Here is a 22,843-nt window from a genome sequence, read left to right on the forward strand (position 1 = left end):
AACTTTAACGATCCAAAGACAATGACAAACCTTTTCCAACAGAAAAAAATCAGCAGAACCAGAGGTCACGAGCTGAGGCTCCAAGGAGGAAGACTAAGAACCAATGTCAGGAAGAATTTCTTCACGGAGAGAGTGGTGGATGCCTGGAATGCCCTTCCGGAGGAAGTGGTGAAGTCCAAAACTGTGAAGCACTTCAAAGGGGCATGGGATAAATATTGTGGATCCATCAGGTCCAGAGGACGCATATAAAGAGCAGGTAGTAAAATACTGCACGGAGCGGCAGTAGCCACAGAGGCATTCACGGAGCGGGATGCCAGTGGCCAGTGGTAGGTGTCCACCTTCATGGAGCGGAAGGATGTAGGGCTGTCATCTCCCAATTAAATAAAAAACAAAAACAAAAAACAAAACAGGGATGGGATCCATCAGGTCTAGAGGACACATATAAAGAGCAGGTAGTAAAATACTGCACGGAGCGGCAGTAGCCACAGAGGCATTCACGGAGCGGGATGCCAGTGGCCAGTGGTAGGTGTCCATATAAAGAGCAGGTAGTAAAATACTGCACAGAGCGGCAGTAGCCACAGAGGCATTCACGGAGCGGGATGCCAGTGGCCAGTGGTAGGTGTCCACCTTCACGGAGCGGAAGGATGGAGGGCTGTCATCTCCCAATTAAATCAATAATAAAAAAACCCAGGGATGGGATCCATCAGTTCTAGAGGACGCATATAAAGAGCAGGTAGTAAAACACTGCATGGAGCGGCAGTAGCCACAGAGGCATTAACGGAGCGGGATGCCAGTGGCCGGTGGTAGGTGTCCACCTTCACAGAGTAGAAGGATGAAGGGCATCCATCTCCCAATTAAAAAAAGAAAAGAAAAAAAGAAAAAAAAACAGGGATGGGTTCATGGGCTTATAGGTATTACCAATTATTAGGCTTTTCAATATTTGATGATAGTTAATGTGACTTTCAAGGCATTCTTCACTTTCGGTGCATGTCCGGCATGACTCCTTGCTTCAATGACAGGGGAAAAGAAAAACTGATACTTCACACATTTCCAGCATTGCCCTCTGCTTCATGGCAGAGAGCTATGCTGCCGCTTACCCAACTAATCAAACTTAATATTTCACTTGGAAGCAGCTCCAGCACTGCTCTCTACATTAATGGTGGGGGTAAAAAGGGAATTAGAACATAAGGTTACTAAGAGCCAAGAGAAACAGTTAAGTATGAGAACAAATGTGTGAAGCTTGCTGGGCAGACTGGATGGACCGGTTGGTCTTCTTCTGCCGTCATTTCTATGTTTCTATGTTTCTCGAAAAGCATTGTGGATATATGTATGACTGAATAATTTGAATAACTTGATTAATAACTTGATTAACTTGATTAATAACTTGATTAACTTGATTAATTTGTACTAGTTGATTGGCTATAGCTGGAGACCGCCAGTGCCCTCAACCGAGAAATGTCGACACCCAGTAGGAAGGGTGTCCTAGATGAAAGAATAGCTTACCCTTGAATCACTCGCTCCCGGGGGAGTCCCCCGAGAATTCCATGAGTAACGGCAGCCGTTGGTGGGATGCTGAGTCTATCTATCTACACTAAGGAAAACAAAATTATCAGGTAAGTAATTTCTCCATTTCCTAGCATGTAGCAGATAGACTCAGGACCAATGGGATGTATAAAAGCTACTCCCGAACTGGGCGGGAAACTGCCCGTGACCCACTTAGTACTGCCCTTGCAAATGCTGTGTCCTCCCGAGCCTGGACATCCAGGCGGTAAAACCTGGAGAATGTGTGGATGGAGGACCATGTCGCCACCCTGCAGATCTCGGCGGGTGACAGCATCTTGGTTTCCGCCCAGGACACTGCCTAGGCTCTAGTAGAATGGGCCTTGACTTGTAAAGGCGGTGGCTTGCCTGCTTCTACGTAGGCCGCCTTGATGACTTCTTTGATCCAGCGGGCTATGGTTGCTCGCGAGGCCGCTTCCCCCTGCTTCTTCCCGCTGTGAAGGACGAATAGATGGTCCATCTTTCGTACGGATTCCGACCTTTCCAGGTATCGGACTAGGGGTCTGCCAACGTTGAGATGGCGTAGACTTCTAGCCTCTTGCGAATTCTTATGCTCATCTGGCGATGGTAGCGAGGTGGTTTGGTTGAGGTGGAAGTGAGACACCACTTTGGGGAGGAACGACGGAACTGTGAGTAACTGGATGGTTCCTGGGGTGAGTCTGAGGAATGGCTCTCGGCAGGACAGTGCTTGTAGCTCGGATATTCGGCGGGCTGAACAGATTGCCAGCAGGAAGGCTGTCTTCAATGTTAATAGAGACAGGCCGTGGAGAGGTCTGAAGGAGGTTCTTGCTAGAAAATCTAGGACCAGGTTAAGGTTCCAAAGAGGCACCGGCCACTTTAAGGGTGGTCGGATGTGCTTGACTCCTTTCAGGAAGCGGGAAACATCCGGGTGAAAGGCTATGCTGCCGCTCTCGCTCTTTGATCCATAGCATGACAAGGCAGCCACCTGTACCTTGATGGAGTTGAGGGACAATCTTTTCTGTAGCCCGTTCTGTAGGAATTCCAAAATTGCAGGAATTTTGACTGAACGTGGTATGATGTCGTGGTCCTCGCACCAGGATTCAAATACTCTCCAAATCCTTATGTATGTTAGGGATGTGGAGAACTTGCGTGCTCAGAGTAGGGTGTCAATTACTGCCCCCGAGTATCCCCTCCTCCTTAGGCAGGCCCTCTCAATGGCCAGACCGTAAGAGAGAATCAAGCTGGATCCTCGTGGGGGATCGGTCCCTGTTGGAGCAGGTCTCTGTGTGGAGGTAGCGGCAGGGGGTTCCCTGCCAGCAGTCTTCGCATGTCTGCGTACCATGGTCTTCTTGGCCAGTCCGGGACCACTAGAAGTACTGGCCCCTTGTGGTGTTCTATCTTGTGGATGATCGCGCCCAATAGGGGCCACGGCGGGAAGGCGTATAACAGAATATCCTGTGGCCAGGTCTGTACCAGGGCATCGATTCCCTGGGACTGGGGGTCCCGCCTGCGGCTGAAGAAACTGGGTACCTGGGTGTTGGACCGGTTTGCCAGGAGGTCCATGGTTGGTGTTCCCCAACGGTTTATTATCAATTGGAATGCTGTGGTTGACAGTTTCCATTCTCCTGGGTCTAGACTTTCTCTGCTGAGGTAGTCCGCTGCGACATTGTCTTTGCCAGCAATGTGGATGGCCGAGATCTCTTGAAGATTCACTTTCGCCCATGACATTAGGGGGTCTATTTCCAGAGACACCTGTTGGCTTCTGCTTCCTCCCTGACGGTTGATGTAGGCCACTGTTGTGGTGTTATCTGACATTACTCTGACCGCTTTGCCTCGGAGTCTGTGACCGAACCTTAGGCAGGCAAGTCTGACTGCCCAGGCTTCTAGACGATTGATGTTCCATCCCGACTCTTCTTTGTTCCATTGCCCTTGGGCGGTTAGCTCCTGGCAGTGTGCTCCCCATCCTCGTAGGCTGGCATCCGTGGTGAGCAGGACAGTCTCGTTCCATGGCTCAGGTGGGCTTCTTATAACCACAATCGTAGTTGGGCCCGAACTCTGTCTAGGAGCTGAAGCTGTATGGTGTAGTTCTGGGACAGTAGACTCCATTGTGATAGTAGTGAGCACTGGAGGGGTCTCATATGAGCTCGTGCCCATGGGACTACTTGCAGTGTAGATGCCATGAGGCCAAGAACTTGTAGGTAATTCCATGCTGTGGGGCGAAGTTCGTAACTAGGCCATCAGTTTTGATCTCCTTGTCGGTGTCAGGATGACCTTGTCTTGTTTGGTGTCGAACCGGACTCCCAAGCATTCTAGAGATTGGGAAGGCTGCAGGCAGCTCTTGTTTGTTTTAACCACCAACCCGAGGCTCTCTAGTAGAGTTTTGACTCTGTAGGTTGCCAGGTGGCTTTCCTCTGGGGATTTCGCTCTGATCAGCCAATCGTCTAGATAAGGATGCACGCGGATTCCTTCCTTCCTCAGTGTTGCTGCCACCACCACTATGATCTTGGTGAACATCTGGAGTGCAGTGGCTAACTCGAAAGGTAGTGCCCAGAACTGGTAGTGACTGTCCAGGATCGAGAAACGTAGAAAACACTGATATTCTTGGATCGGAATGTGTAGCTAGGCTTCCTACAGATCCAGGGAGGTAAGGAACTCTCCCGGTTGTATCGCCCTTATTACTGAGCGTAGGGTTTCCACGCGGAAGCGAGGAATCTTCAGGTGATGGTTGACCGCCTTGAGGTCCAGGTTAGGTCTGAACGTTCCTTGGAAACGATAAAATAGATGGAATAATGGCCGGTATTTATTTGTTGTGGAGGCACCGGTGTTATAGCCTCTAAGGCTAGTAATCTGGTCAGTGTAGCTTCCACTGCCATTCTCTTGGAAGGGTCATGACAGGGAGATTCCACAAACTTGTCCGGAGGGAGATGGTGGAAGTCCAGGTAATATCCCTCTTGAATGATGGATAGGACCCACTTGTCCGAAGTTATCTCGACCCATCTTTGGAAGAATAGGGCCAGTCTGCCCCCTATGGCTTCTTCCTTTGGATGGGTCAGCTGATTTTCATTGTGGGGTGCGGCTGGGGCCGAGCTGGCTCCCCTTTTATTGTGCTTGTTACCAAAGGATTGGCTCCGGCCTGCGGGGCGGGTCGCTTGATATGAGTTTCTATATCGGTTGAAGCACTATGATCCTCTGCCCCTGGAGGTCCGGGGGAAGGATCGCTGGTTTCTCTTATTCCTGCCCTCCGGTAGCCGTGGTAGTGGGGACTTGCCCTACTTGTTGGCTAGTTTCTCTAGTTCGCATCCGAACAGAAGTGTTCCCTTGAAAGGCATCCTTGTGAGTCTCGTTTTGGAGGATGTTGGAAACAGGATGCTGGGCTTGATGGACCCTTGGTCTGACCCAGTATGGCATGTTCTTATGTTCTTAATACAGTTGTGCGCTCCGGTGTGCGTCAAAGTTGCGCGCGTAGGTTGGTGCGCGCGTGGGTCAAAATTATGTGCCCGGCACAGTGAGTGCGTGGCTATGCGCCTCGCTTGTGTGCCAGGTACTTGTGCGCGCGATGTTGTGCGCATGGATCGAGACGGCGGACAGGGCCAAAATGGTGACAGCGACCACCTCGGAGGGTCTCCACGTGGGAGGACCCTCGGGTCTAGCCGGGGTCTAACCCTGCTAGGGCGGATCAACCCAGTGGCACTGGTCCCGGCTGGCAACCTGTGCATCTCCTCGGGCTTCAGAGACCGGAGACTTTTAAATAGATTTCTGCCTTACCTTGTCCCGGTGCTTCCCGGTTTCGTTCCGGGCGGTCTCCAGCTGCGGGGGGAGTGTGAAAATACCTTCACCGCCGCGCTCAAGGTTGCACCCGCTGCCTCTCAGCCTCACTCGATGTTGGGGGCTAGGTCCCCGCCGAGGGTCAGCTGCAGGACCGAGGCTTACCTCCAAGGGATCGCGGAAATCACCTCGGGAATCTCGACTAGGGGAGGGACCCAACGGGTGTCATCACAGGAGAGCGGGGCTCGTCTGTAGAGGTAAGATTTCTTAATTTGGATTTCTTTGGTAAAATTTACTCGAATGCTGTGCTAGTGTGCACAGAGTCCCTAACTGCTATGGAGATGGAAAATACTGAAGAGCTGCACTTCCTGCAGGGGTATATGTACTAGGGCTGACGTCAGATTGAAATCTGATCCATCTCCAACTGCTATCAGGAGTACACTATACCCATTGGTCCGGAGTCCATCTGCTACATACTAGAAAAATTGGTATTGGGTGGGAGCCAGCTGGTCCCCCCCATCACAACTGGTAACGATTTGGAGTGATGTGCCTTAATCAGAGCCACTAAACAAGTTGTTCCCTGTACAGGGTATATCTGTGAGAAAATCATGCACATTCTCTCTGAGGCCACTCGACCGCAACCACACAAGCCTTTGGGACCCTACAGAAGGAGTCAAAGTCCTGGATACAGTTTCAAAAGCTTCATATACTGAAAGCATAAGGTGCTTTCACATTTATTTATGCCTCCACTGCTCAACAAAGTCTGCCTATTCTGGATCTGACTGTTTCATGAAGGATTTTAGCTTCTGGACATATTTGAGCAAATACTGCATCATATAGAGCTGGTGAGTCACAATCTGGGCACTTGGCATGGAACCCCGGAAGACCTTTTTTCCTAAAACGCATTAAATGCCTTTGGTCCTTCCCTGGGAGCATGTTAGAGTGATTATGAGTGCACTTATGTTTCAGGGCTAATCCCTCTATCATGGAGTATTGTGGTAACTGGACCACTCCAAATCCTGGGGCAGTCCCCACTCTATATTTCAAGTCCAGCTTCTGGGACACTGGAAGACATGGATGTAGGCATCTGCCACATACTCATCTGAGTGTCCTAGAGAGGCTTATGAACTAGGATTGTTGCAGATTCTGATGGGTGTTGAAAAAACCATGGAGTCTGAAGATGCTGTTCTAGGGTCCTTTTCCTTCCTGACATTGATAAAACAGAGTCTTTGCCAGCTTATTTAAAAACCTGAAGCAGCAGACATCCTCCAGAGGAGAGGTATGCTGTGGCAAGTCTGGAAGGGAATCAGATGAAATCCCCATGGAATCCTTGTCTTCTGCTCATGGATGAACATTAAACCACAGCTCAGATGATGGTTGTGGTACTCAAGACTACTTGTTGAGGGGAAGCATTCAGAAGGAGTTCAGAGCAGAGAGAGTCCACTTTCTTACACTCTGAATCGTGAAGGTACTCCCCTGGAGGGGAAGAACCCACTACTTCATGGTGGGAACTCAGTGCTGGAAGCTCTCTTGAGAAATCCAGATCAGCTCATCCTTACTCAGATTGGATGACAAAAGCTGAAGTGGACTCCATTGTCAATTTCACTCTCACTGTGGCTGGCTCTAAGACATGTTTGATTTGCGTCGACAAATCCTGTCAACCAGCATTACGCTCCATGGATGGCACCAGGAAATCCTTCCATGCCAAACAAACCCCTGCAGGACTCGTGGACTTACATACAACATGCTCTGCTCTGACGTCACTGGTGGCACTATCTGCTGTTCTTGAAAACTCATGTCAATAAATTGGTTAGATTATAAGGTGCCTCTTTTTTGTTATTTTTGCTGCACTAGACTAACACTGCTATCCCTCTAAAGACCTCTATGATGATAATGACAGGAAAGAACATTTACAGGAGAAACTCAGAGTGCCATGTGTGGAAAATAGCACATGAAGGGCTTCCCCTGGAGGCAACTCTACAACCATAGGAAGGGGAATTTCTCCCACCGCTGGAAATCCTATGGTGAAGCATAAGCCTCCAGGGGGCACTGAGCAGGAAGATTTCTTCCATCTTTGACAGGGGAGAATCCAACCTCTCTCTCTGGACCTCAGGGTCTAGAGAGTGAAAATTTCTTCACAAGCTCAGACAGCTAGGCTCCCACTAGCTGAATGACCCTCTGCATTGGAATTGGAGGATAGATATCTTCAGAGAGCAAGATTAGTTCCTCTTCACTAAGAACCACTAATGCTGGTGATGCCAAGTGAGAGCTTGGGACGGCAGTGGTTGCAGTAGCTGTGCTGGCTCCAGGATATTCCATACTGGATACATGACTTCCCACTAATTGATGCCACGTCTGATGGACAACACTGGAGACATCTTACTGCGCCATAGCAAACAATGTTTGTGCTTCAGCATCAAAGTGCTCTGCCCAATAAGGACAGGGATTTAGCAGGCTGTACTATGGAAGAGCTTCTTTGCCAAAGAGATAGACAGTGCCCTGGACTGTACTGGGTTCAGATAGAAGAGGGGCTTAGAGTCATGGGATCTTCTTCGCCATGAAAGGATGGCAACTGCACTGAAGACATCCTGTCCTGTCTTGCCTAAGGACTGAGGTCAGCTCCATTCCAGTGAAGGACTGTGCTAATGGTGTAGGCTTCTTTGGCACCAACGGAGAAGGTCCCAGAAGGAATCCTCGCATCTCACTCGTAAGTGCCATGCTCAACCTCTGATTAGAGATGAATCCGGGAACTGGTGCCCTTGATGTGGGGGATCCTTGTTTGACTTGCGGAAGAGGCTTTGATTTCCTATGCTGAGAGCCCATTGATACCTCATTCTGGGACAAGAAGCAACTCTGCTAAACCTTCTGCAAGGTCTCCATTTTCATAGACACAATGTTATTGTGTCTATGGGGACATGATTCTGTAATTGGCAGAATCATGATATGGCCCCAGGCAGTGATAGCAAAATGAATGAGAATCTGTAATGGACATCTGGTGTCCACTTATGCAGGTCCTTAAGCTGCTGATCTCATACTTTTCCATTTCTCTCACTCCTGTGTTTTGGCAGAACTGAGTTGTTCTGTTGAAAGACTGAACTAGTGGTTTGAAAAAGAAAAATGATGCAACAAGACAGAAAAACTAGGCCAATAAAAAAAGGTCAGAAAAATTGTAGAAAGACTGGAACACTTCATGAAGTAGCTTAGATGAAGCAAGACTGAGGGGCTCACAAGGCACTACAAGCAGGGACTCCTTTATATTCTCAATAAAGTCTTCACTGAGCTCTGAGAACTGATTCTGTATCAGTGCCATCAAATGATGTTACTCACACGTTATGGCTAATTCATGTCTGTTTATTGATGGAGAACTGCTCTGAGCAACTATAGGTCTTCTTTCAAGTTGTCAACTGAATTACTAAAATGCAGTGTTATTTTTCAGACTTTAAATTTACTTGGAGTTCACATGTTACCTGTAAGAATCCAAATTAGCACACTAGGATAATAGCCACTAATCAGGCTTGGCATTACTGTTCATATAAGCATAACCCTCCACCTAGGGTAGCAAAGTTTATCCATCATCATGCCACAGTTCCCTTCTCCTTTCTTGCACCCTTTCCCCACACCTCAGCATGTATTCCACCAAACCACTTACTTCAGCTGGTACATAGTCACAGTCCCTGTTGAAACCCCATTGGATGTGAGCTTCTCATTTGAAAAGGAAACCCACATGCATGAAGGTACCCACCATAGGGACTGTTAGGACATCAACGCTCGCAGTCCTCAAATTCATTGGGAGTGATGCTATTCCTAACAGACAGTTTCTCTGCTACCCCACACAGCTCTGCCATGAGAGTGCAAAAGAGGTATAGGGAGAGGAATAAGGAGAAGAAAAGACTGAAAACACATTGGGAAGAGGGAGTCAAGGCACTAAATCTAGTTACCCAAGGCAGCAAAAATTATAACCCTTTCTCCCAAGAAAAATCCCATATATGTGCCCTGCCTCTGAACATTAGTTTTAAAGCTTGGGCTATTTCAGTGTTTTCCCAATCTTTTCAAGCTGAAGGCACACCTACATGAACATAAATGTTGTGAGGCATAGCAGCTTCTATGGAGCAGTCAGTGCAAACATGGAGAGGATTAATTAGTCAAGCTAGGGAAGCACTGAAAGTGCACTGAAATTGCCACAATCTCTCTTCCAAATTTTAAAACAAAGGGATGAAAGAAGACTAACACACACATGAACCCATCATACTGGACCAGTTCCCTCTATATACAAGTGCAGGAGAAAGGAGAAGTCTGTGTGATACAAGTAACCGGGTCAGTTAGTTACCTTGGCAACTGCAAGTGGCTGCCAGAGCTCCTTCACTGCTGCAGCTCCCAATACGAAGAATGAGTCACATCCAGTACTCACTGCATACTCTCCCCATCTCACCCAGGGGCTGATACAATATCAAGGGTGAAAAACAGTATGTCCAAACTAGGCGCACATTTTTGTCAACATGCATACATCCACTTCTCCTTGGCGCTCGATGCAATAAGCAAATGAGTTGCCACGCTAAAAAGGATATGCTAGGGATAAATTGTGCATCCCTAGCACGTCCATGGCATCGGGCTCCAGGAGATGTGGCTGTGTGTGGGTTAGGAAAATGGACATTCGTAAACTGAGTGTCCATTTTCCCAACCTGAATGCAGTAAAGATTTTTTTTATCATGCTGCTTCCTATGTAACCACAGAAAAGCAGTAATTTCTGCTTTTTTTTTTTTTTAAAGCCCTTGATGCGTGACAAGACTTAACACCAGCTTTGGGGCTGGCATTAATTCTCCCATGTAAAAATGTGTGCGTTGGGTGCAAAGTGATTTTTTTTGCATCGGGGATAATATCTAATAGCCTCATCTACATGGCATTTACATGTGATGAGTGCTATTAGCTACGAGTGTGTTTGGACGCTCATTTTGGATGCACTAACCCCCCTTTTTGCATCGGGTGTTAGCCTAGCGTGTCCAGAACGCGCATCGAATCACGGGCTAACCTATGCATTAGCCTGAAGGCACGATATTGCATCAGATCCTCGGCCTGGGTGTAGGACAGAGGCGGGAAGAACTCATAGCAGCTTAGGATGGAGAAGATAAGGAGCTTCTGTGTGCAATGCATGCTACATAAAGCAGGGCCCAGCTATCCATGCCCTGCATGCTGCCTATTATCACATTCCGGGGCTCATGCTGTAGCTAGGAAGAGGCATGCATAATGCCACACGTTCTCAGAAAGGAGTTCCCATATATTTAACAGCTACTGCTGGTGTCTCTAATTGCTGTGAAGCATTGAAAGCAGAGCCTAGCTGCTGGTCTGGATCAGACCTGCTCAGGCATACCTGAGCAGGTCTGAAGGGACACTGATTGGGAAACACTGGAGTAAACCACTTTCCTCTCCCCCTAACCACCCCTTCAAAATGCCTTGTTTCAAGTAATAAAAAACCATCACTATAGCCTTTTAAAATAGTGGTCATCATCGTGGTACCTCCCTTGCTACTTTCTGATATAGAGTACTTCTCCCCAACCATCTGCCATACCTGCATTCATATCAACAAGCTGTTCTCTCTTTTGCTGTTTCTCCAATCGCTCCTTTTCAGCCTTCTCTTTGGCAAGTTTGGCTTTGCGCATTTTCTCCTCTGTTTCACGCCGCTTTTGATTTTCTTTGACTGCTTGCTATAGAGAGATTCAGAAAAGGCAAAATCAGTTACATCATAGACATGCATGCACCGTAGGGGTAAGAATCCATCACGTTTGGTGTACAAGTAGATATGAAACTATGTGTATGTAGAGAAGATCATTTTGTATACATCACATGCCTTTTGTTAAATGTTTGGTTGCAACCTTGAACTAGGAGTCAGATTTCCTGGGAAGAAGTTAGAATCCATCTCTACTGTTAGTATAACAATTGCAGTTTACCCAAATGCATTTAGATAAGGTGAAGTTGCTTACCTGTAACAGATGATCTCTAAAGACAATTTCACCAGTCACATGAGGTCATATGCCTATGTATGGTACTGAGTGGAATACATTTTTTAGAGCTTTCTGGTGAAGACAAAGTTTTTACTGCTTATGCCTGGGATTTCCTGTGCTGACAACACCACAGCCATTTTCAGTTCCCATCTAGCCAAGTTTACGAAAGGGAGAGAACAGCTTTCAAGAAGAAATGGGAAGATGTGTGAATGGTGACCTACTGTCTTCAGAGAACACCTATTACAAATGATAATAATGAGGTAATGAGGCTACAGAGTATCCTCATTATCCTTATTTTAGTGGAACAATAAATTAAAACTTTTCCTAAAGACATACAGGCTCACCAGTCATACAAATGGAAAGGAAGTTCTAGAACTAGAAGTCATAATAAGAAGCTTCAAAGGGATAGACCCAGGAGCAAAATCAGGAAATATTTTTTCACAGAAAAGTTGAATGACTGGAATGCTCTCCTGGAAGAGGGGTAAAGATAAGAATGGTAACAGAATTCAAAAGGGAGCAGAACAAACAAAGATTCCATAGTGGCTAGAGAATGGAAATGAAGACCAAGGTTAACTTACGGCAACTTTTGGTAAAACAAAGGCCCATAGGCTCTGAAAAGGCAATCAATTGGATTAGAACCATGCTCATGAACCATGACAATACAGATGGTTTGATGGGAAGCTTCATTTGAAGCAAGCCTCACATGAAGGGATAACTAAAGGCCATACAAAAAACAAAGATACTCAGCTGTAATGTATGTTCTCATAGGTAGCAATTCACCAGTTACATAAATAGATGGCATCATCCTGACAGTACCAAACCAGATACACACTTCCAGAGCTTTCTAGGAGCCCCTTAGTTCCCTTAGGCATGCGCAGTAGTTTCCTATGTAGCTGAACATTCCAGCATCCATCAGTTCTGTCATTAAGCTGAGCTCAACTCTAGAAGAGGAGGAGGTTGGGTTTCTGTTAACGGTGAACTGCTGTCCAAAAAGAATATTTATTACAGATTAGTAACTTCATTTTCTGTGAGCACAAGCAGTTTATCCATCATACAAGTGGAACTTTCTAGCTAATGGTTGGCCTGAAAACAAAAAGGGGAAGACAACACTCTTGCAATGGGGCAGTTAAACTATTCTCTGGCAAGTGAGAATGCCCCTTTTCTTCAGTTTGTTTTTTTTTTTTAAGACAATAGAAGGTCAACCCAAAACAATGTGCCCTGGGAGGCTGTAATCGGGCTCTGGCTTTCAAACAGACTCCCTAAACCTGTTGTTGCGTCAGGACTCAGTCTAAATAATTGGACATGTATGTGTAAACTGAACTCTGTCACAATTTTGCACATCTCTTCAGTAGAGAGTAACTATAGATGGGCTACCGATGAAGCTATGACTCTGACATGTCCTCCTAAAGTCAGACCTGCATGGGAATATGCACAGTCAATAATATCAAGAACAAAGACAATATTAAGTAACGAAAGAACAACATATCTCATGACAACTCCCCTACAATTACGTAAATTACTAAACAGAATCACCATTCTATTAGCCCAATGTCTCATATCTTCAGTTAAGACACATCACATGACCTCCTTTTGTGTTATACCAAAGTATGTGTCATACCACAAAGTATATAATACACCAAAGTATGTGTTAAACCAAAGTATGTATTGTTCTAATGTATGAATGTTACTTTTGTAAACCTTTGTGATCTTCATGTGGGATGGCGGTATATAAAGCAAAGGTTATGCAATTCGCTATCCAAACAGATTAGCCAAATCCTGGAAATGCTTTGTGGTTTCATGAAGGAAACTCCAGAAGGAAAAAAAATTGGCTCAAGAGATTGTGGTAGAGGAAAGGGCCTGAAGCACAGTATGGAAGTCCTTGAAAAGATCTAGTGTCTCTTTGACCTTATATGCAAAGACATTCGCTTGTACATGACACATAGGCCTGAAGCATGCAGCCATGAAAGCCTACTTAGTAGCCACTGCCTTTTATCTACAACTCAATGGGAATGGTTTTAGCCGTTACCTGGATAAAATCGGAAAAGGAGACATGCTAAGTTGGGGAACTGTTCCTAGGCTACAGGAAGATTATTATTATTATCCAGCCTATTCTGATCCATAAGATGACCTCCATAAATCTTCAGAGTCATTCTCATGAAAACTGAAGAGGCCTGTCAAGCCACGAGATAACCACCTCTTGGCACTTAAACGTAGGCTATTGGGGCAAGAGCTCCAAGTGCAAATAAACAGCAGATTAGCTTCCCTCTCCAAAGTTATGACTTGGTGTGCCTTGTGCCACTATTAATCCTTATTTCAAGCTCATTGTTGGTGCAAGAACATTCAACACATGAGGCGTCGTCACAAAAGGAGGAACACTCATTGCACAGAGAGGAGTTAAGCTGGATGACTTAGGTCATTCAACACACTTCATGTGCTGAGCAATCTACTCTGCAAATGTTTCTCCTGAGTCCTTACTCTAAGATAGATGGTGCAAAGATTTGATGAGACCCAACAGTTGGACAGACTCTTCTTCAGGGTACCTTGAGGGGAGTCAACAGCTTAAAGATGGACATGCAGAGAGTTACAGCAGTTGCTTAGGAGAAAAAAAGCTATTCTCCAAACATGGACACACTGGAGTCTGGATGGCGTATTCCAGTAATCCTCTGCTCTCAGAGCCATTTGTTGAAGGAGATCTGTGCCAGTCTCTGTCCTTTGATGGTTCCTCAATGCTGGATTTTTTTGCCTTGGCTTGGCGAGCGCTGGTACAGAAAGAGTGGGCTTTCTCTTTGAGTCCAGCATTTGATGTCTCATTTCCTTTGGTGCCGAAGGAAATGAGACATCTTTAGGCAATTCCTTGCCTCCTGCTCCGACAGCCTCAACATCAAATTCGTGGAACTGGGGTTTTTCTTTTTGAGCTCAGGATGGTTCTGAAGTTTCTCCCTGCAGGATCTGATGGTCCTCAATGACATCTCTGTACAGATGCTGCAGTTAGCATCATGGCCCTCCCTTAAATATTCGGTCCATCATCTGACCACAGTCTGGGCACTTCTTAAAGCCACTGGTCTTTTTGCAATTGTCAAAAAATCACTGATGCAAAAGAAAACTGGAAAATAACTGCCTTAAAGGAAAGATGGCTGGGAGAAAGAAATAGGAGACAGGCTGTGAAAAAGTAAGCTCTATGCAGGGACATTAAATACAAATTAGTAAATGAACAAAAAAAAACCACAGGCACATTAAATAGGCAATAAAAGCAGTATAACCGCTGATTTATTGAGCAGGCTTCTCTATCATTCTTTTCTTCCTCTAGTCATATTTTTACTTACCAGAAACATGGTGCGGAAGTTGTGCAAGTCCAGAAAGAACTCTTCCACTGAAGTTTTTTTTAGGTCAATCACAAAATACTCTCCCATCTCCTTGAATAAGGCATCCATGTTTGAATGCATCATTCTTAGCTTGTTGTATTGCTCCTGAGCTTCCTTCACAAAGATGTGCTATATTGGAGTCAAGGATTACAACCAATCAGGACCAGATTCAATGTGCTCTCTTCCCCCACCTCTCGATTATTCCACTGTGGTTTTAAGGGCATGCCTCCTATGAACTATACTAATTACTGCCTGTTTAAATTAAACAAATTTCTTTTTTCACTCTTCCTCATTTTTTTTCATCTTGGTGGTCACTTCTATTCTGCCTTTTTATAAGCAGGTGACTCAAGGGACCCTCACTGGTTAGAAGGGTGTCTTTTCAAGGTGCCCACTGTGCTACTTGTTGGCTGGCAGAGCTCATTCTAGCAGAAGCAACTATTTTCCCTTTTTTCCTGGACTTGACCACATTATGTGGTGTGCCCAATCTTTGCTAGATGGAGGCTCCAAACCCCATTTCTCCTGTGCCACAGTGTACACTATCTTTACATTTATATCCCTATTTAGTCCAAAAGTATTACCCAAAGATACTTACGAAGTTAAAATAAAAATTTATTAAATACAATTCAAACAAAATTAAAATACAAACATATTCAAAATATATGCAAAAATTGCAAAATACAATATATTATAAATAAAACATAATACTAAGAAATAAAATTAGACTCTTATCCAGTCATACCTCCTTTCCTAAAATTGAGAACTCCTCTGTCTGAGGGACAGCTTCCTACAGATCTACAAAAAGCAGAGGTTCATCCACTGCTTTCAAGCCCCCCCCCCCAAAAAAAAAAAAAAAAAAAAAAAAAAAAGGAATAAAGCCAGCTTGGATCCAGACAAACCAGAAAACTACCATACTGTTTCCAATATCCCATTTTTTTCTAGGGTAGGCATTTGAATATTATGAACTCAATTAACTGATTAGCTGACAAACAGAACTGGTTGGATCCTTACCAATCCAGTTTCAGAAAAGGACTTGGGATAGAGAAAGTACTAGTCGCCCCATTAGATGAGCTCAGGTATCACAATAGAAGCCAGGTGGCAAGCCTAACACTGTTGACACCCTAGATCATAACATCATGCTATCACAATTAGCTGGACCAAAACAAGTGGCAAGGTCCTAACTTGGTTCAACTCCTTTCTATTGGGTAGCAATAATATGTTAATTTCCCTGACAAAGCAGCACACGGGGGGGAGGGTGTCAAAAGACATATCAAATTCTTAACTATACCAATAGGGAGATGTGCTAGTTTTTAGCTCCAGAGACAAAGAGATTTCAGATTTTTCACAATTCAAAGGTTTTATTATATGAGCATAAAGCAGGTTTAAATTATAAATCCATAAGGACGGTGTTCACTAGGAAAACAGAGAGTCTTCAATCCCCTGTTTCATGCAGAGCTGAGTCAGGGAAGACTCGCATCGGTCGAGTATATAGCATAAAAACAGTTGTAAATATATAGAGAATACAAATTTGAAAGCACTGGAATGAATTCAATAAAATATACAGCTTACCTTATTCACAATCATGAGGGCTTATTACTTTCAAACAGACTAGCAAGGAACTACAAAAGAAACATTTAAACAGTAAAATCAGTTTAAGTTATAAGTAAGAGATACAGAAAACAATGTCCAAGACAAGCAGGGGATTCACTGATTTTACTGTTTAAATATTTCTTTTGTAGTACTTTGTTAGTCTGTAGTATGGGAATGGTCATGTGCACAAGGATTATTTAAATATCAAGTAGTATGAATGTTGTGTATATGTGAGTAATGTCTTAAATTGTAAATTTTATGTGCTGCAATTAATTGGAAACTGCCTAGAAACAGTGACAAGTGGTTAATACATTTTTTAAATAAATAAAAAACAAAACACTCCATTTAAATCCAAACAAAACAGATTCTATGAGAATAAAATATGCACAGAAATGTCCCTGATCTGAAAATTCTATTGAGATCCTGCTAAAAACACAAGTAAAAAAAGCCTCAGTCCTGTTGGACTGGGAATCAACCATACTCCTGAAAATCCTGCTGAAAGTAAAGAGTTGCCTCTTCAAACTTCTCAGCCTACAAAGACTCCACCCTCTTACCATGAAGAGCCATCTAAATTACAATGGTCCATTTTATGGTAACCACAAAGCTGGAGAACTAGCACTAAGGAAAGGTCTTACAGATAAGGCACTCCACAGGCTCCAGATCATTTTAAACTGCTGCATTGCTGATAGAAAGATCCAAACTATGCGACCTTATATTGGTTCTACACAAACTATACCAGCTTCCAGTTCCCTATAGATCCAAATTCAAAACCCTGATACTAAACTTCAGTGTTCCACGAGTTGAGTGCATTGTTCACGCACCAATGTTCCATGCACGAAGAACTTCGATGCATTGTGCATCGAGAGCTTTGATGCATCGAATGCACCGACACCATGCAGTGCTGATGCACCTTGCTTGTGCCTTTTTGATGCTAGTTGCTCTGATGGCCCTCCGGATTGATGGTGTTTCTTTTTCAATAAAGGCAGTCAGCAGTACTTTGACCTGGACCGATAAGGGAGTTTTGAGGAGCTCCTGCCAAACTCTTTTCCCAATGAGGCAGATGACACTACACTATGGGAAGAGAACAGACTGCAACTCAGAAGAGATTTTCGCAGCTCCTCCACAGTTTGCCTGATTGCAGTCGGGACCCAGGCAATGACAGCACAACTCATACCCATCTGTGAGAGACACTACTTTGCCACAAATGCAGTTTCTGAATCCACTCACGGTGGGAAAGTGCTGTTGTGGGAGGCAGAGAGGTAACTTGTAAGCAAAAAACTGAAGAAAAATCAGCGACAGATTGAGACATTTAGAGAGAGAAAAAAAAAAAAAAAGACTAGAGAGGCTGAGTACATGTCGATGCAGTGCTCAGACAAAATATGACCGAGGAGGCTCATGAGACAATACTTGCACGAGAACTCCCACACGTGGTCAGTAGAGCTTAAAGCTCTATGAGCTAGGACAGATGAGTCCATTCAGTGCTGCTGGATGACGGCACCCACATGTCATGTCCAATTCAGCCTGTTTATCAATGGAAAATGTTGAACAACCTTATTCACTTTTTATATAGGTAACAATGTATAATCAAATCTTTTATAGAGCCTGCAGACTCCAAAATCCCAGAATATTAATGCACTGTTCTAGTTGAAACTTCAGACAAATAAAGTACTACTTATAGCTATAAAATATAAAACTTGTATCCACTTTTACTCTAAACTATGCAATTTTCCTTTACCTTTTGAATAAAAGTAATATCATTATCAACACCACAAACTTATGTTGTAATACTGCTCCATGAGTATATATTGTTATACATCCACAACAGATATAAATGTGAATAGCTTGTAGAATTCTAGACAGCATTCACTTCAACAAATATTATGAACTCTTTCATGTGGTTAGCTTTGATTTCTTTTACCTAGTTTCTGCCGGAACAGGCAGATATGCAATCATGCTGGTATATGTGGGTGTGGTCAGAAATTCAGAAAGAGAAGTATATATTGTAGAATGGAACACTGGAAAGTTTAGCACTGGATGAAAACTGCTATATGCACCCACTAGCAAGAATACCAAATGGAGCAAATTAAAAATCTGAGTGGAAAGCTATACTCCATGGAGTATACAACATCTGCAAAAGCATTCTTTACCTCCAGCACTTGCTCACCAGACATGAAATGTGCTTAAAATACATTTCTGCTACTGCCTCCCCTGACCCTTCTTCCCCACTTTTAACAAATTGTTTTGATGGGTATGAGTGACAGTAGTATATGGCATATGCAGTTCTTAACTAGCAAGTGAATACTCCCCAACTTCAATCCCATGCATCTCTCTGTCTCTCCCCTCCTCCCATCTACCCAGGTTCAATCCTCTTCCCTCCAACCCAACTTACCCTTCATTTTCATCCCTGACAGTCTTCTGTTATAGTCACCCTCACACCTTCTGTTACAGAGCTCTGTTCTTCTGGCCTGATGGATGCCAAAGACTTTGCCATCTCTTGACAAACAGTATCTGTCTTTGGCCCGCATAGCTGCATAAGGAGGCAGAAAGCAGCACTGTCTTGGGCTTCTGTGCTCTAGGGATCCTGGTCAGAAATTGCTCAATCCATTGACTCCTCGCTTTTTTTTATGACTGAAGAAGCCTGGACAACTCTGCTAGCCATGTTGCTCCAGCGACCAGTGCCACCTTTTAATCTTTGATCGACAAGACTTGTTGAACCCCACCACTACACTGCTTCAAATGCCAGTTTCACTTGCTGTTCACTTTCTAGGTCAGCTTTCATTTGTCCTTGATAAGAAACTTAAGTTGCATAACTTTTAGCTACCAGGAAAGCTATATGTATATGAAAAATAGAAGGACAAATTGTCAGCATGTAAAGCATTTCTACAGAACCTATTGTAAAGAATGCCTATTTGATCAGTAATTTGGGGGCTGACATGTGTCAGAAACTCAGTATTCATTCTCAAGGGAGATGGCAAACCCCTTGTATGATTTTAAGTGATTGCATGCTGGCTATGTACCTTCTTGCTAAACTCAAAATGGACAATCCAGAAAATCCTAATGAACCCCAATAAATAGAACTCAAACCAAAACGGAAACACAAGTCAAATTCTCCAACGAAAAGTCCTGCAAGTATCAAACAAATCTTTACAAATCTATTCCCCAAGGTGTCAGCAAGCCAGTCAGTGTGCCCTGCATTGCACTGGCCACCTAGTCTATTCATTCATATTCTTCGAGGATTCCCCTTTTTTTTGCTGGTTTAGTTTGGTACTGGGAGGGGTTTTTTTTAGCTCTTTTCTTTTTGTCTATTCATTCTTAAGCCAGGGTTTCGAAAGTCAATTTTTTTTAAAGAGTATTTTTGAAAGCAAATACTCACTAGATAACCAAACTGGTGTTGAGTTAAATAGACAAAGCCCAACAACGGCATATATTTCTTATCTTTCCGCAGGAGCTACTTGACAATAAACATCGTGCTATTTAAGGATGAGAAGATCATCAACATAATCTTCCATGGACACAATCTCAGAGAGTACAAATGGAGGTCCAAAATGGCACATGAGGGGGGCTTGCCAAGATGACAGAACCCAGAAGACATTGAAAATGAGCATATTTGCTCCTTTGAAGAATGTATAATATCCAGGTAGGAGAGGAAGGAAGAGGTTGTATTTCAATCTGATTAAATAGAAATGTTGTTTTAAAAGGCAACTTATGTTGATGTGCCATTTTCCACAAATGCAGTATTTGGAAACTTATGGATTTCAGCTTTTGTCACTCCTAGAACTGTTGGTGCCACCAACCCCTCAGATAATCAATTTGACTCTCCCTTCCCTTTATGGAATTCTGACCCAATTCTCAACCCATGCTACATGGACATTCAACTTTATTTTCTTCCCTCATGTGGGCCACCAATCCAATTTACTCTGTTCTCCGGAGAAACCCCAATCCTGCTGCTGTTGACTCCCCCACCTCACCATCAGCTCTGGTGATGATGCCATCAGATTCAGCCTGCAGACCTGCTCTAGCAGGTCCTGCCTCCTGGCACAGAAGCCCAGAGGGAGCAGGGTTGCTATAGTGTGCGAATATGGGGCTGTGCATTCAATTTAACTATCTTCTGATGACAGTGCTGGAGACCTGCAATTTGCAAGGATGGGGGGGGGGGGTGGAGATAATAAAAAAGGGATCAGAGTTCCATGATGGGGGCAGCTTTGGGAAGAAAACATCTGGATATACAGGGTGGGGGGCGAGCAAGAATTTTGTGACTCAGTCAGTTATCAATCTCAGCTACACCAGAGCTTCCTAGTTTCTTCCAACACTGACAGGGCAAAACCAGAGTAAAACAGAAAAATGATAAAAGATATTTCAAGTCAGGATGGGTGCAGGTTTTTAAAAATATATTTAAAACTGATAAGCAAGTTTGCTTACCGTAAACGGTGTTTCCGTAGATAGCAGGATGAATTAGCCAAGCTGTCATGGGATCTGTCAATCAGGTCCGGGAGGCGGAGCTTAACAAAGCAGAGATTTAGATTTTAGCTCTCTGCGGCTGCGCGTGTGCTCCTGCGCAGGAAAGTAACAGATTCTCCTCAGTCTGTGATTAAGCTATACTTAGGAAAGACGGCGACTGCCAGGGAGGTGGGTGGGTCAGCATGGCTAATTCATCCTGCTATCTACAGAAACACCGTTTATGGTAAGCAAACTTGCTTTTTCCCATCGATAGCAGGGCTGAATCAGCCATGCTGTCATGGGAGTCCCAAGCTCCCGATCACGTTGTTTATGATATATATGTTTGTACGTGATCCTGAAAAGTGTGGCATTCACAGTGTACAAGAGGATAGAGATTGGAATATGTGTGTACGCACCCTTCAGATCGATGGAACACATCCAGTCATTGGGCTGAATCAGGGGTAAGATCGATTTCAACGATACCATCTTGAATTTCTCTTTGGTCAGGAATTTGTTCAATTACCGTAGATCCAATATGAGGCGAAATCTACCTGCCTTTTTGGGTATGAGGAAGTATGGGGAATAAAAGCCTGTTTTTTGGATGGCCTGCTGTTTGCGAAGCAAAGCAATCTCTCCCCCAGTTGTGGCTGGAGGAGATTGCTTTGGAAAAGTGAGGTAGTATGGGTTTTGTGGTAAATTGAGTTGATAGCCATGTCGTACTGTTTCTAAAACCCATTGATTGGTTGTTATTTTCTCCCAGGCTGCCCGGCAAGAATGAATTCTGCCAGGTGGTGCTTGATGTAGTGGTGGTGGCTGATTTATTAAAAAGACAGCGTTGATTTTACTGCAGCAGCCGGTTGTTGTGTTTGCTGTCTCTGGTTACGTGATTTACCCCTACGTTGAGTCGTGGTGTTTTGTTGCGGCGGAGGACATCGGTAAGATGGATACGTCTGGGTACGAAAAGATTGATAAGACCTGTAAGGCCTACGATTATAGGATTGTCTACGTGTAGATCCCACATAACGACGCGTGGTCGAGTAGTGAGATTGTGACATTAAGGATTGGACTGCTAGAGCTTCCTCCTTTAATTTTCCAACTGTTTCCTGAAACCGTTCTCCGAACAGGTTGTCTCCTGTACATGGGAGGTTCATCAGTTTCTCGTGTAAATCTTCTCGTATCATACTAGAGCATAACCATGCCATCCTATGGGCTGCTATGGCTGTCACAGATGCCCTGGAAGATGTTTCAAATGCCTCATATATTGATCGTAGGAGGTGTCGCGAACACTCCTCCATATCATGAAGAGGCGGTGGTACCTGATCAGCCATCAAGGAAAGCATACCTTTTATGGCTTGTATGCACTCATATAGGTATTGTACCATATGGAATTGATGGTGCATAATGCGGGCATTCAACATTGAGTTGTGATACATCTTCCTGCCAAAGTCATCTAAACACCGGTTGTCTTTGCCCGGTGGATAGGAGGCATGCGATTTTGCTTTTTTGAATCTTTGCATTGCCGACTATCACAATTGAAGCATGTGGTAGTTATGGTATAGAGTAAGGCAATGTTTTTTGCATACAAAATTTTATAATCAGTCTTCTTGGAAACCGATGATAGAGAATAAGGTGTTTCCCACGACTTCTGTAAGACAGAATGTAATAATTCGTATGGTGGGAGAGATGTTGGTTCTCCCGGAGCATCGAAAATCTTTGGGAGACCAAAGGTTTCTGACCTAGGGTCTGTCTCCTTTTGGACCTCCAGTTGTAGTATTGTGCCCAATTTTTCTAAAAATTTCGGGTATGTCAGGTCTTCTGGAGGAAAATACGGTTTCTGTGGTTGTTCCTGTGTATCCGATGGGAATCCAGTAAATGACAATGGGGACGTTTGTGGAGACAGAGTCTATAGGGGTATCTTGCTGCTGAATTGGTGAAATTGGTCATTTCGTCATTGGGGATGCCGGAGGCTCCACCGACGGTTCTCTAGAGGTATGTATATTGTGTTCCAGAGAACTCACAGATAGTTCGTTAGACATCTTAAAAGATGATTGAAGAGTATCATAAAACCCTGCCAATGATTGGGATAATTGAAGAAATGCCTCTTTTGTTTGAGGAGGCATTGCTGCACGACCAGTTTGTTTTGGTAGTTCACCTGTTTTAGGTGATACTGTAGGA

The 22,843-nt window shown here is 44.2% G+C and overlaps 1 protein-coding gene across 4 annotated transcripts in view; it reads right to left on the bottom strand.

Moving 5' to 3' along the window:
* Window positions 1–22,843, bottom strand: part of DIAPH1 (diaphanous related formin 1) — a 295,385-nt gene that overhangs the window by 53,371 nt on the left and 219,171 nt on the right. For all 4 annotated transcript variants that reach the window (XM_029583290.1, XM_029583289.1, XM_029583291.1 and 1 more), the window contains 2 exons: window positions 14,606–14,770; window positions 10,850–10,985 (listed from right to left, as the gene is read on the bottom strand). In XM_029583290.1, the coding sequence (XP_029439150.1) occupies window positions 10,850–10,985; window positions 14,606–14,770 (301 nt within the window). The remainder of the gene's footprint in view (window positions 1–10,849; window positions 10,986–14,605; window positions 14,771–22,843) is intronic.

The sequence above is a fragment of the Rhinatrema bivittatum genome, chromosome 18, assembly GCF_901001135.1.
Source record: "Rhinatrema bivittatum chromosome 18, aRhiBiv1.1, whole genome shotgun sequence".
Classification (NCBI taxonomy): domain Eukaryota; kingdom Metazoa; phylum Chordata; class Amphibia; order Gymnophiona; family Rhinatrematidae; genus Rhinatrema; species Rhinatrema bivittatum.